The 18,711-nt window shown below is 40.4% G+C and overlaps 2 protein-coding genes across 2 annotated transcripts; one reads left to right on the top strand and one right to left on the bottom strand.

The window, feature by feature from the left end:
* Positions 1 to 140: 140 nt before the first annotated feature.
* Positions 141 to 689, bottom strand: LOC131685095 (uncharacterized). Its single transcript, XM_058968534.1, has 2 exons — positions 544 to 689; positions 141 to 475 (listed from the first exon to the last, which is right to left on the bottom strand). The coding sequence occupies exon 2, from the start codon at positions 473 to 475 to the stop codon at positions 296 to 298; it is 180 nt and encodes a 59-aa protein (XP_058824517.1). The 5' UTR covers positions 544 to 689; the 3' UTR covers positions 141 to 295.
* A 6,081-nt stretch (positions 690 to 6,770) lies between these two features.
* On the top strand, positions 6,771 to 7,255 carry LOC131685096 (uncharacterized). Its single transcript, XM_058968535.1, has 2 exons — positions 6,771 to 6,904; positions 6,993 to 7,255. The coding sequence occupies exon 2, from the start codon at positions 6,993 to 6,995 to the stop codon at positions 7,170 to 7,172; it is 180 nt and encodes a 59-aa protein (XP_058824518.1). The 5' UTR covers positions 6,771 to 6,904; the 3' UTR covers positions 7,173 to 7,255.
* The last annotated feature ends 11,456 nt before the right edge of the window (positions 7,256 to 18,711 follow it).

The raw sequence follows: 18,711 nt of genomic DNA, 5'->3' as shown, positions 1-18,711 counted from the left end.
CAGCGCCGTTTTCCGGAAACCTTTTCTTTCAGTTGGCTTGGATCGCGTGAAGTTTCGTTGAGATACGATAGTATAACCACATTTCGAGAGTTCGGGGAAATCTACCACAATCAGGTAACCAGTATCAAAATGAGATAATATTTAATAATCAGTTGATAAATCGATTTATTGGATTTGATCAATTTATTAGATCTACCACATTATTCTTCCATTATTTTCAACTCTTTCAATTTAACAACAGCTGAGGAATGCCACTAGACCTAATATTTTTTGCTCGCGATCAATCCAATGTCTTTCACTTAAGTACACATTTGTTCAGCGCCACACTGTAAGCAGTATTATCGGGGCAGTTACCGTGAACGGGACGGTCTACCGTGCACTTATTGTCCTTTCGATCGAATCCGGCTGGACAGTCTTGACCTAGAACAACGCCAACCAATGCGAGCAGGAAGGCGAGCAGCCACAGGAATTTCATCTGTCGATGATTATTTATTTTTTGATTAGGATGCCGATGCAGTCGTAGTGTAATTGATATGTACTTACGGTATCAAACTATATGTACTGCTTTTCGGATGAAAGATTGCACTACTGTAAAGCGATCGAGGCAAGACTGATTTGCGAATCGAGATCAAGCGTTGCATTTATAGAGCAATGAGGTGCTTTGATTAGTTCATTGCTTACATACATTGATCAGATTAAGCTGTTTTATTGATCTATTTATAATATGAAACAACACGAGATGTAATGGTTAACCTGGAAAATGTTGTGTACATATTGACATGCTCTACTTTGAAGTTCAAACTGATTAAACATTCTCATTCTACCTTTGCTTCGGGGGAAAGCATACTGCTCGACAACTCATGGAACAAGTTATCCCGCCGGATAACCCAAACAGAAAGAAACTATCTAAGGTTGTTTATACCATTCATCGACAGCAAAGTATAGGGTGTACGGAATCAAATTGAATCACAATAAAAGTCGTCAAAATTCACTTATTCAACCGATCGTTTCACAAACGTTCAGAGAATAAAATTAATATTATTGTTAAACTTTTGCATTGTTCATTTTTTTTTTTCAATTTCATAGTAGTATCCAAAAGCACGTACCTCTAAAAACTGCTCACTGGTCTTGTACGACGTTTGCACCAACTTGTTTTTGTGCGAAAATTCATTTTTTGTCTCATTTCTGCTTGTGATTTCACTTCCTTAGGATGTTTCCCGTGTGTACTGGTCCAGCATTTCTCAATCGACCGAAGTGCCCGTGCGCTCAGGGGAATAAGATACTTTGACATAAAACTGACTTCCTTAGCCTCGTACCATTCAAGAACATCTTTCTAGTAATGGCACGATGCTTAATCCGGCCAGAAAAGCGTAAGGCCATCGTGAGACTTAAAAAATGGCAGTAGATAATTTACGAGGCGTTCTTTCAAGTACACCTGCCCACTGACTGTTCTGGTTGAGTGCTCCACTTTCCACACGTGCGGATTGCCTGCCAAATCACGTATTTTATGGCAAACTTAGACATCTTTTACTCTTTAACACACTAAGGGACATCGAATTTATGACGAGCGGTGAGAAAAAGGAGTCCAGGATGCTGTCGGAAATCTACTTTCACATAAGTCTCGTCATCCATGAAGAGACAATATGAGTTCGTCAACAGCTAAGTGTACGACTTCCACACGTGTTTCTCCCACTGTATTCTGCATTAATTGCGAATCAGCGCCTTTTGGACTTTGTACGTGTAGTTTTTTTTCCCAAGTATCTCTTTGAAATATTGGGTTTTGTCTTGAAAGTTTAAACTATCAAATTGTGATCCTTCGCACTATACGGAGATTCGCTTTGACCATTTTTTGCCTTACTATCGACGATCAAATGGTCGTTGTACCGTTTCAAAACACGACTTGCCGTAGAATTTTATTAGTAACCTCTGTGCAATGTTTACCGTGATGTAGCGGCTGATCACAGAGTTGGTATGCAAGGATCTGCCCTGGGTGCGTAACCAATGTTCTGATTTCATGTAACCCTTTGGATTATTTGCATTTAATGGTCAAGTAGGTAGGTTTTGTCGAGCGCATTCTCAGCACACGAATACCGTTGCGAAGTTCATCTTTAACGGTATGCACTTTTGCGTACCTGTGTTGTCCGATAATACAAACATTAATACGCGTTGCCAGGCCAAGTTGCCTTGTTTGAATAGCATCATCATCTAAACACGCATGGATACCGCATTATAACATTTACCGACGTTTTTCGTATCCATGAGAAAGTCCAGTGAGTGACATTATCTGATTTGCTTGACCCCAGTACTGAGCCAGGTTCTATTCAAATTTATCATATAATAAAACGCTCCAGTGAACACTACGGCAAAAGAATCCGACCAGTGGCGTAGTTACGGGCTTTCAAACCTAATGTTTTAAATAGAATTCTCTAAATTCTTTTTGAAAAAGTTATCTTTTATGAATATTTTATAAATTGCTTGTAGTGAAAATTGGCGACAGACCTTGCCACCTACTGGTATGCCCGTTGAGTAGGCTTGGGGCTTACGAAACGAACATCGGTGCCGAGAGGAATCTCATCACCGCTCAGGGAATCGGGTTTCGGTATCGAGACAAATTCCTACGCCGGGGAACTCTCAGTCGGAGTAAGGTGAGTTCACCTCCAGGGATTATCCAAATGAATCACGAAAATCGGAATGGCTTATGGAATAAGAAGCTAAATGGTTAGCGATAATATACCGCTGTAGAATATCCGAGTGAAGTAGTTAATTGGCTCAAGTACGCAGAGGATTGAAACGATATAATAGATGGAGTGAATAGCGGAAAGCAAGAGAAAAGTCGGGAGATAAATATATTGATCAAGTTAGGCTCCGAAGTATCTGTGGAAAACTCGTGAGAAAAAAACAGAAATGATATGAAACACAACGAGCACCTCCCAAGTTACACTTCGATGTAGACGAGTAATGAGTGTTTTTAGTGATAGGGCACGTAAGTGAATCCCACACAGTGCTACGCCATTCCTCTACCCTAGTAAGGATGGGTGACACTTCCCCGAAACGGTGAGTGGGCTAATGGTAATGGCTGCCCCCCGTCCCAATAAAACTTTGGTAGATCTCGTACGTTCGAAACCCGGCACCTTAGCTGGTGAAAGTAGGCTCAGCTGAAGGCTTCTGACTAGCGCCGATCCGGCTCTGAACGCGGTACCCCAAGAAGGACCGCGTCAATTCTTGTATGCGACCTCACTGCTCGCAAAGGTAACCATGGGATCATGTGAGACGACTACTTATTACGGGTGTAGATAGCGGCTTGGAGTTGGGACCCAAAAAGGAATGCAAGAAGACTAATACAACAAAAATAGGAAAAAAGTTACTGTGGTGAACCCGTTCGCCAAAGATGGGCTAGCGAGATAGCCGACCCAGCATAACGAACAAGTGCAGCCGAAACAGCACCAGCTACGAGAGCAGCCTAAAGAGGCCATACCGAGCACGAGCGGCGACAAACCAACTGGACGCCAAGGAAAGCCAGGATTTCAGGTGCGCACGCCGAAACCAAGCATTACCCAAGAAGACCAGCAGTCTGGGTTACCTAAAGTGACGAAGTTGAGGCAAAAAATCGAAGAACTCTACGAATTCGTGAAAAGCAAGGGCAACGTGCACGGACAAATCCAGGATTTAGTGATTTGCATCAAGGAGAGGAGTAAAAAACAGAAAGAAAATGAGGAAAAGAAGAAAAGGAAGAAAGATGACCTTCGGCCACGCCATCAGAAGCATAGGGGAGACGTTCTAGTCGTCAAAGCAAACGGTGGTGTGACGTACGCTGTGATTGTCAAAAGGGTGAGAAAGGATCCCAAGTTGAAGGAGCTGGGGAAGAACGTTACAAGAACCAGGCGTACTCAAAAAGGCGAAATGCTGTTCGAGCTGAAGAAAGATTCATTGATTAAGAGCTCGGCCTATCGGGAACTCATGGCAGAAGTGGTGGAAGAAGAAGCGATTGTGAGAGCTTTAGTTCAGTCGCTGACGGATAACATGAATTGGCGAGATAGTGAGCAGTACACACATAGTGACCACCAAGCGATCCACTACGTCATTGGTAGGCGTATGGTAACACCGAGAGTGAGGACTGGCTTGGGGAAGTGAAAAATAAAGGACTTCGACACGGGCCTTCTTGTGTGAGTACTTCGTGCTGACAGCGTCACTCAAATTTTGAGTACCGATAAGCTGTCGGAAACAGTAACTAGGTTATCCGATGTAACAATACCTAGAAAAATGAAACCCAGGAACTATCAGCGTCTGGCGAGGTGAACTTTAATTTGACGTGGTTTTACCCAGGCACGGCTGCTTCCCGAAGTACCTGAATCGGTTTGGAACTGCTTCGTCACCTTTTTGCCTGGAGTGTGTGAACGTACAAGTGACACCGGAACACGCAGACTTCGAATGCCCTAGCTTCGGAGAAGTTCGAAGGAGTATGCCTGGTGTAACGGTTGACAATATCGTCTAAGAAATGTGCCACAACGAGCATATTTGGGACGCTGTCAACATTTCGAACTGCAAATAAAGTGGCGAAGGGACTAACAAAGTAGCGCCGTAATCCGGAAGTCAGGCTTCACTAGAATCGCCGTACCGACCTTAACCCTACCAGGTAGTACGTAAGAAGCTAGCAGTGGGTCGTCGGAGCACCAGTGAACTGGAAGCTGCGCTCCTCCCGGAATCGCTTATCAGACCCCAGTACGTATTGATTGGCCCGTTGAGTAGGCTATGTCGACCGCAGGAGTAGATCGGGATGAAGCGGGGATCTACCGCCAGGGAATTCACAGTAGGGTAGATTCACCGCCGTGGACTATCGTGACAAAAATGAGAGATGCTCAAGAAGCAGACATCGGTACCGAGGGAAATTCCGCTTCCAGAGAGCTCTCAGTCGGAGCTCACCGCCGGGAACTATCCGAGTAGATCGTGATAAGGCTGGGAGCTAAATGGCTCAAGGAAGCGGGTATCGTTGTTGGTAGCAATACCTTCGTCGGAGAACTATTGGAGTAGGGTGAGTTCAGCGTCAGGAACTATCCGCGTAGATCGTGATAAGGCTGTAAGCTGAATGACTCATGGAAACAGGGGCTAAATGGCTCATGCAAATCAACATCTATACAGCTCATGTGGACCAGCGTCACCATGTACGTAATAGATGGGAACAAGAAGCAAGAGAAGAGTCGAGAGTTGAACCAAAGCTCAAATGTCGAGCCATTTCATGCACCAACTGAGGCTCCGAAATAGAGCAGAAGAAAGAGGGGCGACAAAAGCGCAACGAGCCCCCCACGAAGTAATAACAGTGATGTAGTTCCGTGGGGAAGAAGGGCGAAAAAAGAGTAAGGAGTGTTTTTAGTGGTTAGGCACGAACGTGAGTCGTGAGTCCCACACAGTGCCAATTCACTACAGGCCATGCTTTCGAAGCTATTTAAACTTTACTGTACAAAAAACACACACATACATACACACAAATGCATTTTCCGATCTCGAAGAATTGATCGAATGTATATGACACTTGGGCCTCCGGGCCTCTGTTAAAAAGTTGGTTTTTGGAGTGATTGCATAGCCTGTCTTTATATGAGAAAGGTAAAACATACAGACATTGTCCCAAATTGTCGGGCTGAGTCGATTGTTATATAAGACTCGGCCCACCGGGCCACGGAAATAATATTAAAAGTTTGAGTAAATTCGATACAGTTCTTTTATAAGAAACTAGCTAATACCCATCGCGCGTTGCTGCGACTTTCAACGAAATAGGAGGAATACACAATTTGTTCCGAAGCGCCATCTGGCGGGCAGATAATCCTCGGCTAATAGCACACAAACACGCTCCATAACAAATGTCTACTACGTATAAATTTTTACGGCAATCGGTTTAGCCGTTTGGGAGTCCATAAATCATATACATACAAACATATAGCTATAGATATAGATAGATAGATAGATAGATGTAAACATGACTCAAATATTTGAAATTTCAACTTTCAATCACCATCATAGATTTTTATCTGTGCAGAAAATTCTTCTGAATACGAAAATATTTCAATTTTTTGTTTCAGATTAAAAATTACCAGCTTAATCTTGCACGGAGTTTCAGTTGTCCGCCACCATTTTTATAGCACACTGATGAGCAGACCCCCTGAAAAAGAACTGCCCTTTACATTAAATGACTATCGTCAACGGAACCATAACTCCGTCAATAAATGTTTTTATAAACCTTTAGCAAATCTAAACTTTTCTAAATGTTCCCGCATAAAAAGTATGGGGTAAAGTGCCTGTTTTCACCATATTAAGGAGTGTGCCTCACTAATTCATTAATTTCTCGGCCTACAATCAATGGAATGCATATAAATTGACATCAACAGCTTTGCTTCGTTGTTAAGAACCAAGGTAATAACACAAATGTGCAGAAAGCAATGAAATTCTCGTGTTTAAGCGCAACGAAAACTCGAATCGAGTGCCCTTATTCTTGCACTACCATTTGACTCTATGCGTTGAACAAAGATGGCAGACACTGCTCTAACCACCGGCTTCAAATGGATGGGGTGATAATAGAAACATGGCGAAATGAGCTCATCACCCTATAACTCTTCAGTAGCATTCTATCCGAATGATAGGCTTATCAATTGAGGTTGGCCTTCCGAATCTCAAAAATGTCAATCCTTTTCTTATATATGAAATGCAAAAATGTTTGAATTGTTTTAGGAACAGCGATTAGACTGGATTTCCAGGGGGTTAAAGATTATTTCACTGAACTGTCCCAAAGAAAGAATACCAAAGAAGACATTTATCAGCTTTATCACCATCCTATAAAAGCTGTGTATTGCAGCGAATTTCGGTTCAGTCCTGCATCTTTCGCGAGTCGTATAATTAAAGAAATTCAGCCGTAATCGTAAGTTAGCTATTAGTCCCACTTTTTCGCCTGTTTAAACTTTACATAATATTTTGTTTTTTTTTTCTTTTCAATCAACTACCCGCAGATGAAGTTACTGTGGCTGCTAGGCTTTCTGCTGGCCCTCGTGTCAGTTGCTTTCGGTCAGAGCTGTCCAACCGGATTCAACCGCCAGGATAACTTGTGTGTCGCTAAACGACCGGTGAAGGGAGAGTGCCCCAAAGGATCCACCTTCAACCTAGGCAAGAATTTGTGTGTGGTTAAATGAAGTTTTTGGAAGATATCGGCGGTTCAGGATGAGAAATAATTTGATTCTTGTAGAAATGGTAGTAAAAAAATTATGAAAATCTATAGCGTATAATTCATACTAAAAGAAAAATCCTATTCTTTGTTTTCGACTTTTCGGGAATCAACTATTTTGCTTCTTATTTGGCATTTAGCTTTTGGTATACTCGACAAACATATGATTACGGCCTAAAAGCCAACTGTCAAAATCCACTTTGAATGGAAATTTCAGACAAACCGTTACTAGTCTAACACAATTCACAACAGTTTAGGGAAGAGAAAACTTTTCTTTTTCGTTTACTACCAACATCTATGGTTGGCGTGTAACGGTTTGTCCGGAATTTCCATTCAAAGTGGATTTTGACAGTTGGCTTTTAGGCCGTAATCATATGTTTGTCGAGTAGTCTTGAATTATTTGGCACCATTCGTTTCGCATTACTGAATCTTGTGGGATAAACCGGCGGACACCCACCAAGTAGCGAAGTGGACAGGCCAACACCGATCGTAGACGGAATCAACTCGGGGAACTCACGGTATCTGTGAAAGAAGATACAACTCGTACCGACTGTTAGCAAACGTGTTTTATTATTCGGACTGTTTTACACGGAATGGATTTTGCTTTGTTTTGTTTGCACTCACTGCTGAACTGGTTGCAGCGTACTGGCGACGGGTAAATATATTGCCCCCACAAATCTTACATATTTTCGAAAAGCGCAATACGGCAGGTAGTTGGTTAGTTTTATTCCAACAGTTCTGAATCTATTAAACTATCGTTTTTCTTGAACAGTTCTGCTGTTTGCCATCATACAGTATAAATAATTTTGTTTCTTTAACCTTTCGAAAATATCCCGAATGAGGATATTGATGCGACTACAAGAATAATTGTTCTTGTTAAACCTTAAATGCGTACTATTGTTTTAAAAATTACATTGCAAAAATAGCCTGAAATTAACGGAGTAATGTAATAAAACTGGGAGATAATTTCCCCAAAATTCTAAAATAAATTATTCGAGTTTTTAAGCGTAAAATATTTGTTGAACAGCATAAAGGCAAACTATACATTATTCGCCATGATTAATGCATAGTTAATTGGCTAATTTTATTGAAATATCCAGCACCATCCATAAAGTACAAAGGTTTTCCGTTTATGATTGTTCGGGTACAAGAACAGATAACACGAAGAACAATGGCTGAAAAAGCACATCAACTTTATCTAACCATCACGGTGATCGTTATAAGAGAACGCTTTTAGTCATAAAGTTTAAACATTCACATCATCACTCGCGTGGGACCATGATTTTCGCACACTTGTAACCGAAAAAAGCGATGTTATGTGAGTTTTTAGAAATGGAGGGGGATACTCTTCCTAAGATACAAACAATAACATTTCAGCAAGACAACCGAAGCCCAAGCATCATACGTGCTTTTTTATGGAAATCTACAGTACGAAAGAAAGCAAACAAAAATCGCATTAAAAACTTCAATCTGCGCCAAAGTCGTTAGGACACGCGATGACGAACTTCTGAGCCTGAGGAACTGAGTGTTGCATCTTCTTGCATCATAAGCTCGTACATACATATACACGGAGCTTGTTGCTTCGAGGGCGGCGGGAGGTTTGCCAATTTCATCCACCCGTAGCAGAGAGAGTCCTCGTTTGTCACAGTCAGTCAATGGGGAAGGAGTAATTCTCCGCATTTTCGGGCTCTGTCACCCGCTGTTGAGTGGAAACAACTTTTATAATTCATGATCTGATTAAAATAAACGATAATGTTGTTAGAAAGTGCTGCTTATTGTGCATGTTTGTTTTCCTCCTTTCTCACAAAAGTTGGGTGTGCCCTTTAATGGCTACCAATTATTCGAGGGCTTATGAAGTTTCAAAAAAGCAATTTGTTCGAGTTATTATGAAAATTTAAGTGTATGTATCGACTGTTAAACTTTTCGTTTGCTTTGGGCTGATCAATTTATGAAATGCCTCAATCCGGAACGTCTTAATAGATGATCGAATTTTTTTAGCAAATACGTATTGTCGGGCCTTCGTTTGACTCCTTCCATCAAGTTTTGTACAGCCTCCTAGGTCACTCTCCTCGCCACGGAACGGTAGTTTATCTTGAACTGCATCACACTGATTCGCGTCTTCTTGAGGATCTGCTTGACGATAGTCGAATATTTTTCTCTATTGTGTGGAGCTCTGGTGTGTTGGAAGAGTTCATGTCCTTGGACACACCCTGTACGTTGTTCGCGGTGTTCCACACCATGGCCTTTTTCCGTAATGTTACAATATCAAATCTGGCCAAAACAAACGGAATAATTGTGTTACTTGAGGATAGGCAACAGACGCTGTTCCAGGCACTCTGATATATAAATTTCCTGGTTGATGATCCCGGTTGCGATGTAAATGTCGCTGTTTACGCCACAGAAACAGATTGCCTGCCACACGAGATATTTATTTGCAAACTTCGACAACTTGATGTACTTGAAAATCTGTCACATTTCCTCTTCCATTCGATGTATAATATTCTTGTCCAGGAAGCTGTTTCAAGTCTGCCTTGACGTAGCTTTCGTGATCCTGACAGAGCCGTAGCGTGGTCATCTGGCGCCCTTGGCGGAGTCTCAGTTTTACGCCTCTTTGATGTTTACCTTTGGCTTTCTTTTTCAGTACTTCGTCTCATCAGAATCCGACACTAACTTAGTGACAGGACTTAGCTAGCGCCGTATTGAAGCTAGGTCCAATTATTATGGACCAACAGGAAAACAATTTTGTGTGTAACCTGGGAGTTCAACCTTCAAAATATAATTTGTGTACAAGAACGTACTCCCCACATAATGTTTAACTGTCGTTCATGTCACGTAAATTCCAGCCACAAATGTTTTACTGTCAATTTATGAAATCCGTTGACGCAAGCTGTTTGAAGGCGACGGAGGGAGCATCTATTCAGAATACTGTATATCAGGGAGTCAATGGTATGTATGTGAAACAGATGACCATCAAATTTTAATAACTGGACGCAGCTCAATAGCATTAGCACAGCTCGAAAAAACTCTTTGCAACATTTTAGTTCAATCGGACACGATTGAAAGGTTGCGCAAAACAGCTAAAGCGCAAAAATTTGCACCCGCGAGAAAACACAAAAGGACCCTTAGAATATTTAGAAATAATTCGAATTTTTAATGCTAAATGGCTTAGGATGTAATGAGACGTCGAAATCTAAGGCCACCTTGAATTTTTTTTAAGAAAGCCTTTATGAAACTTGGAACATTCTGGATTTGAGTTGAAACTGGGGTTTGAAAAGGCTCGTTTTATCGGTCATAAGAATGCATGAAACAACTGATCTTGTATCTTCTCGCAAAAAATTGAGATTTTCAAATAAACATAAAAAAATGTTTTGTTTTCCAATTGACACCAGATTTCGACATTTCATGGATTTCTAAGATATTTGACAAACAAAAAAATGAAAGCGGCATTTTCAAACTCAAGTCCCATCTCAATTCAAAAAAATTCTTCATGACTTTTTTCAAGGTGCCAATACTTGAGGTGCATCTGGTTTAAAAATTCAGGATGGCCATACATATTGGCACTCTACTGTATAGCAAGTATGCTGAAGAGACAATTTTAGGAACTTTTATTGGTGGATTGTTGAATAAGGTGCATATCAATAGATTTGAATTACCAGTCCAAGGGCCGCCACGGTTTTCCGGTTTTGTTCCAGACAGCACCCACCCATTTTATTACATAAGCATGTGAAACAAAGATGCTTTTATTATCCCTTGCTGATTAAGTTTTTCACATATTCTTCTTTCTAATTCTAAGTTTCTAATAAAATAGGTTGCATCCGGCCCTGTATCGTGCGAAAACCACATTATTCCTTTACTATCAAATTCAGACTTTGCTTTCAGATTATACTCCCCACGGTTTCTGTCTCTTCCTTCATATTCTTCAGTTTCCACTTTGAGTCTGGCTCTAGACCCGTGCATAAATAAACTGTCCTGAAATAACCCAAATGATCCTAAAGTGGATGTTGAACAAAATTCGTCATGAACGACACCGAGTTTGCATTTAAAATTAAACACATTGAACTGGGTTCGACCATATCCTATGTTCCTTCGGATCAAAGGTAAGTATTCTAATATTCCACAAGACGAGGAAATATTCAGCTGTGTCAGATATCTCGAAAGTTCGCCTAGCTAAGCTCAGAATTGTGATATTTTGTCTAAAGCAAACAAATGGCGTTACTAGCGACAAGACTTTTCAGAAGAACTAACGCGTTCACATGTCTGCTCACAAAGTTGAGATTGATGGTGTAGTTATCAATTCGCACTTGGCGTGCGTGGATCTACTGAAGGACAGGATTGGCTGTTTCAAGGGCCCCTTGATCCAGTGAGCGAAGATTTTGAATGACAATCGCACCGGACGGGACAAAATGGTGTCAGTTTTGGTGAGACTGCATTGAGTATTCTTCGACAAGGATCGTTTGCATTAGTTATGGAATTTGCATTTCGACTTCGTCTCATCAGAATCCGACACTAACTTAGTAACAGGACTAAGCTAGCGCCGTATTGAAGTTAGGTCCAATTATTATGGACCAACAGGAAAACAATTTTGTGTGTACCTGTGAATGATACTCTTATCCTGGCTTATTTTATGACTTAACCTCACTTAATTTATAAAACAGATTTTAGCACCCCCCAAAGGTTGGCCAACCGCACGCTACGGCTCTGGATCCTGTGCCACGAAATCAAACTTCGTCAGTATCTTCATGCACAACACTTCTAACTCGATACACGGTGGTAGACGACATTCCCAACTTTCTTGAGACATCTCGGACGGAGATGTTGCGATTTTGTTTGAAATAGCTGACCATTGTTTTCGTCGTTTTTGCGGCATCTGGCTTTCGATATCGCTCCGATCCAGTCTTTCTGGCTGTCCACAAAGGATTACCGAGTCTGTTCTGATGGTGAACTTCAAAGCACATTGCAAGATGGTAGCAATGCATCAGAGCATCAGAGCCGTAGCGTGGTGTTCTGGTGCCCTTGGCGGAGACTCAGTTTTGCACGCTATATGTCATTTGTCTGCGCTAGCAGCATTTTCAGCAAATATGCCGCATTAAATATGAAGTTAAGTATCTCCAAGACAATCTAGCCGAGAAGTACCCTATATTTCAATGTACCTTAGAGACATAAGGTTTAAAGAATGAAATTTTTTCAGCACATTTCGGGCAAAGCCACCATTATGAAACACCAACAGAACACTATAGTTTTGTGAAATTTTAAATATAAGATCACTGAAAATTTGTCTCTAAAGGGCGAACACGAAATTATTGCGATACATTCAACAGGGCATAACTTTTTTACCATTGGGTAAAAATCAACCAAATTTTGCACACTTTCTCATTGATGTGTATTGTTTACATGCTGTCAAACTCGAAGTCGTGTTTTTCGATTCAACGAAAATAGAGGTGAACCAACGCGAGTCGAGAGAACAAATTCTTTCCAAACACCTGGAATTTCCTGACCTGTCGCACCGGCAGTTGGGAAAAATATTGAACATTCACCATTCAACCGTCTCCAGAGTGTTAAAGTGGTTCCAGGAGCGGTTGACGTTAGACCACGGCAAAGCGGATGATTAAAGCAAATCCCAACGTCTCAAGCCGTGATTTGGCTAAAAAGATCGGCATGTCGCCGAGCTACGTCCACAATGCAAAGAAAAGAGCTGGACTACATACATACAAGGTACATAACTTCCCAAACCGCGATGAGCGGCAACAATCGACGGCTAAAATTCGGGCACGAAAGCTCTACGAGAAGATGCTGACAAAATATGGCTGCTGTGTGATGGACGATGAAACGTATATAAAAGCCGATTTTAGGCAAATTCCGGGGTTGGAGTTTTTCACCGGCAAGAGCAAGTTCTATGTGGCGACAAATTTAAGAAGAAGAAAATGTCGAAGTTCGCCTCCAAATATCTCATTTGGTAGGCCATCTGCTCTTGCGGACTGAGCCTTTCGTGACAAAGGGCACAGTAAATGGCGAGATCTAGAAATCTGAGTGCTTCGAGAAGCGCCTTTTGCCGTTCTTGCAGCACGACGAAGCTCCGCTATTTTGGCCAGATTTGGCATCATGCCACTATTCTAAAAGTGTACTGGAGTGGTATGAGGCCAATTCTGTCCATTTTGTTCCAAAGGACATGAATCCGCCCAACTGTCCGGAACTGCGCCCGGTGGAACAGTACTGGGCAATGATGAAGCAGGAACTTCGGAAGAGCAAGAAGACAGTCAAAGACGAGAAGGACATGTTAAGAAAATGAAAAAAAACTGAGAAACTGGTACCGGATGACACTGTAGAGACATTGATGGAGGGCATCAAGCGAAAATGCGTTCAATTTTACACTCAAGGCTCCATCGATTAACTTTTCTTTTGATTTTTGAAGTAAATATATGTATAAAACTACCCTAAAATTTTGGTTTGATTTTAAATATTATAAGAAAATTGGCATGACATTTTCGGTGTCGCAATAATTTCGTGTTCGCCCTTTAATATCAATTGAAGCTGGATGTTTGAAGGCGACGGACGGATTATTTTTTTGAGTGAAATCAGTTGACCCTACGTATTTAAAGGTGACAGACGGAGGATTGCTACGGAAGACTGTAAGTGTATATCAGTTTACTAAGCTAACGATTTTTTTTTTGGGAATTCGACCCGCCTCTGCGGTTCAACCCATCAGCAACAGTTATATTCATTTCCGATGATTGGAAGCTTGTAAAAATACCGAAAGACTCGATTTCTAAAAAAATCGACCGAAGTTCCTTCGTGATGACTGCCGCGCATTTCATGAAAGCATCTATTCAGGAGACTCAGGCTGCCAATGGCGCCACGTACTGGAAAAAAGTAACCATTGAATTTTATAACCAGGCACCTCGAAAAAAGTTTCTATGCTAAAGTTCAGCTCAATCGGTCGAGGTTAGAGGTCAAAAGCGCGAAGATTTCCACCCGTGAAAAAACACCAAGAATTCTTTGGTTATTTAAAAATCGAATTCGTAGTTTTGATGCAAAATAGCTTAGATGGTCATAAAACGTCAAGAATTAGTGTCACCTCGAAAACTTTTTTTATGTATAGCCTTACGGGACTTGGAAAATATGAAAGTTTGGAAAGGCAGCTTTTAATATCTTTTTGATGCAAAAAGTCTTAGAAATGTATGAAACAACGGATCTTGTATCATCTCGCAAAATATTTTTTTTTTAATTATCACCAGATCTTGACGTTTCATGCATAACTAAGACATACAAAGCTGCATTTCCAAACTCAGGTCGCATCTCAATTAATTAAAATTTCATGTCCCAGAAATGCATTTTCGCCCTAGTGAGAAATTTTAGTGTTTACCCAATTTTTCTCCTTAGGGTGAAATATAGCATAGCATTTTTTCGAGATTACTCCAGATACTGATATTTCATGACATTATAAGACATTTTTTTCCGATTGGTAGAGACTTTTTTCGATAAGCCATATCTGTACATCAAGACCAATACATTGATGAGACTATTTTTAGGAGCTGGTTTGTGAATTGCTCATTACGGTGCATATCATTACATTCGAATCATCGGTCCAAGTACCATTAAGATATTCCGGTTATGTCCCAGACATTATTCACCCATCTTTTTGCACATGCAAGTAAAACAAAGCTACGACTTATTCAGCGGTGTCAGATATTTTGACCAGATAAGCACAGGGCTTTTATGAATGACGATCACGTCTACATGCCCGCTCACAAAGTTGAGAGCGACAGTGTAGTCACCGTGAATCTATTGAAGCACGGTGTTGGTTGTTTCAAGGACCCCTTGCTCCGGTGAGCAAATATTTTGAATGGCAATCGCACCCTGCGGGACAAAATGGTGTGTCCTCTCAAAATTCGTGTCAGGTGGACTTTGGCAGGAGAGTCAACATAACAGTAACATAATGCCCCGCGTACAAAAAGCATCCGACGAATGTGAAGCATTCCCTTAAAAAATGCTCTTAGCATTTTTTACAGAAATGTTAAAAAGAGCTACGCCACTCACGATCACAAAACATTATGCTCACTTGACTCTGGAGCGTGACTCTGATTATCTCCAGTGTGGGTACCTTTTACTACTACTACTACTACTACTACTACTTTATAACTTATAAAGATTTAACTTTTTCTCCTAAGAGGTCGTCAAATATACAAGCTCAAGGAAGCTCTGAAACAAAGTCTTAGTAATTAGCGATAAAACAAGGAACTTCAAACGCTTCTAGGAACTCCGAAAGTTTTGGGTCATTTTAACCAAAGATTCAACTTATTGCAAAACACGTTGTTCACTGGTAACTTTGTGATATTGTAGAACACTTACTGACATCGAGAAAACTGCAGCGTAGCGTAATCTTTTAGCGCCTTTGGTGGGGTATCAGCTACATTGGCTTTCTTTTTCAGTTCGATTTTTAAACAATAATTCAGTGTGTGCTTGGGAATGGCACTTCTGTCATGACTTATTTTATTATTTATCCTCACTTATTTTATAAAACGGATCACGATTTCAGCGCCCCCTAAGCTTGGCGCCTTTGGCGGTGGCCAACACGGCCAACCGCACGCTACGGCTCTGTACGGCATGTGCATTAAGACTTCGAGTCATGAGAGCGATTGGTGCCCAACTTCAGCGTGGGCAGCGGTCAACGCTATTGCAAATTGGCTCTGCAATTGTGACATCGAAGCTTCTGTTGTGCTTAAGGTGCGTTCGTTAATAGCCCCATACCGTCGATCATAGCCGAGCCGGGTATTCTACATGTCGAAATATTGGTGGCACAGTCTATCGCACGAGTGGCTATTCGAGTGTTAAACAACGATCGGAACCGTTCCCTGGTAACTAGCGCGTTTTCTCGTATCCAGGAACGAACTGATAACCATTAAGCATGGTAGCACAACTTGTTAGGCAAGCAAATCGAGGCACATATCAAGATCGTCGACTGGCTACACAAATCAAGTATTCTCATAAAATAATCAAGTCAATCCGTTGAATAGTTTTCAAGTTATCGTGTCGGCCAATTTGAAAAATGCAGTTTGCGTGAGCATAAGCATGAGCATTATGACCATACAATTCGTAGTTGCTACTCCGCGATCGACCAAACCAAACGAAATTCCACAGAGAATCATCGAATGGAGTAGCTATCCATCCTCAATGTGCACGTTTCGAGAGTTCTATACTTTGGAATGCCAATAACTGCGACGGTCACATCCTTACAGTCATCGGGGAAGGAAAGGAATATTAGTGTAACAAACGTTAGTGCGGAGATCGTGTATACCTCTGCATCTCCACGTTTGCCACGGAAAAGAGTTTTTGTTGGTAGAATGTGGTAAAGAGTTACACAAACCTGGATTCACCTTGATAAGTGATACAATCTATGTAACTTTCATAAGTGTTATCATGTGTTTATTGCTGCAGGCAGCCGGCTGCCGAGAATTTATGGTAGATTTGTTGAATTAATTTTGAAATGCTAACTTTGTAAAAAAATGCAACTTCAGCTCCGGATAGCCGACAGTCAAGAGTGTTGCTTATGTTTAATTGAATCAAGCGGCAGATGAACGATTTGATTATTACTTTCTTCAGAGCTTAAAAAAATTGACATCGTTGCCTGAACTTGAAAGAAAACAAAATTCAATTCACGCCCGCAGCGATGAATGAAATTTTTGGTTCGTTTCAATCGTCATTCGTTCGGTCGACGCAGCGCATTCAGGTACGGACATGTTCGGTTTCAGAAGCAAAGGGAATTTTATTTCTATTCTAGCTCTGAGAGGGATTATTGATCAAAAGTGCATTAAATATAGATTACGCAGTTCCCTTATGCTCGAAAATGTAGAAGATGCTAACTTTTGCCTTGAAACTGTCCACATAATAACAAATGAATGCTTTGATTGGTGAATGAATTTACATTTACTCTGCACTCAAGCATTCGATTCTGCATGAAATTTCAGTCAGCTGGAAAGTGAATGAATGAGGGAGGCGTTGAATCTGAATGTCGGTTTCGGTAAATGCAAGCAGAAATAGGTAACTGATTTTGAAATTTCGTAACACTGACTTTCTTCTTCATTCCGGCGAAACACGACATTCCCAAAGCTATTCAATGAAAAGTTATTACACACTTAAATTTTTCTGCCGAATTCCAGCTTTTTTTGTATCTTTTGCCGAAATCTCAACAGCTGGGACTCTGTTACTATTTTACTGTGGACTATTTTACTGAGATCTCAGTCAGAGTGACGTTTGAGTGCTGAGACTCGGAAAATATTTCATCGAAAATCAGCAAACTAAATTCACTTAACTGATCTATCAGTTTCTAAATTTGCTGACTACATGGCTGTTGAGAAATTATCGAGCCGAATTGAGTGTGCAGTGTTACGAAATATTTGTCGAAATACCTATGTAGTTGATGATTCCGTAATACAAACATTATTGTGTACAAACATTGGTATTATTATAAGAAATAAAATGACAATCATCTATTAGTTTCTTCTTTGCGGATGATTCATTCTTATGTTATGATTATTCGTGCGCGTTGCTGTACTATCTGAGGCACACGTTAAACGATATAAAGTAAGTAATACTGAAATTCCTGAAACTGTGTATTATGAATATTAGGGCATTGCAAAAAAAATTTTTTTTTGAATTCTCGAAGGCCCCCCCTCTCATATTGTGACAAATGTCAAAGTAAGCTCAGATGCCCAATTTCACATCATTTGGATAATTCTAGACCCCCGCCCACTTCGCTTGAAATTTTTGAAATTGGTGCTATCGGAAAATATGGAGGAAAAATATATTAAATGCTATATCTTTTGAAGTAGCAATCAGAAAATTACAATTTATACCTCTTTTTAAAGGAAATAACCATAGTGTTTGAATGGAGATACTCCTGTTTCTATTAAAATACGGGAAAGCGGGGTACTGGGTCATCTTGACCCCAAAATCCCCTATTTTTTGAATTTTTCTACTCCTTTGTGCAAACCATACATATTTTGCAGTTTTTCTAATATGAAAAAATCTCAGAAATCGAACGAAACCTTTTTGACCTTTGTCCAAATACGAGAAGTTATAGGGTTATAGGGCCTTTTGTTATTCATATTAAATTTTATCATTTTCTCGTGCATATATCTCTATTATTCTTCATTCAATTTTCATAAATTGTACCTTGTTGAACGTGGAAAATTAGGAAAAAAACAAAAATAGATTCGTTACCGGTAAAATTCAGAAACATCAAATTATCTGACATATAGTCTCGATTTCACATTTTTATCATAAAATCGCACATATTAACTCCATTTAACAACAAAATTCTTATTTAATTTACTATTTATAGTGAAAAATGCGCTTAGGAATCACTTAAGAAAAGTTTCATACCTGGAAAAATAGGTGAAGTTGAGGTATTAGGACATTTAATGGAAAAAATGTGGTTTATAGAGATAAAGTCAAAAAATTTGATGTTTTTGAATTTTGACGCAAACGAATCTATTTTTGTTGTATTTCTA

Source organism: Topomyia yanbarensis, chromosome 2, assembly GCF_030247195.1.
Source record: "Topomyia yanbarensis strain Yona2022 chromosome 2, ASM3024719v1, whole genome shotgun sequence".
NCBI classification, from domain to species: domain Eukaryota; kingdom Metazoa; phylum Arthropoda; class Insecta; order Diptera; family Culicidae; genus Topomyia; species Topomyia yanbarensis.
This window is presented reverse-complemented; position numbering and strand designations above follow the sequence as displayed.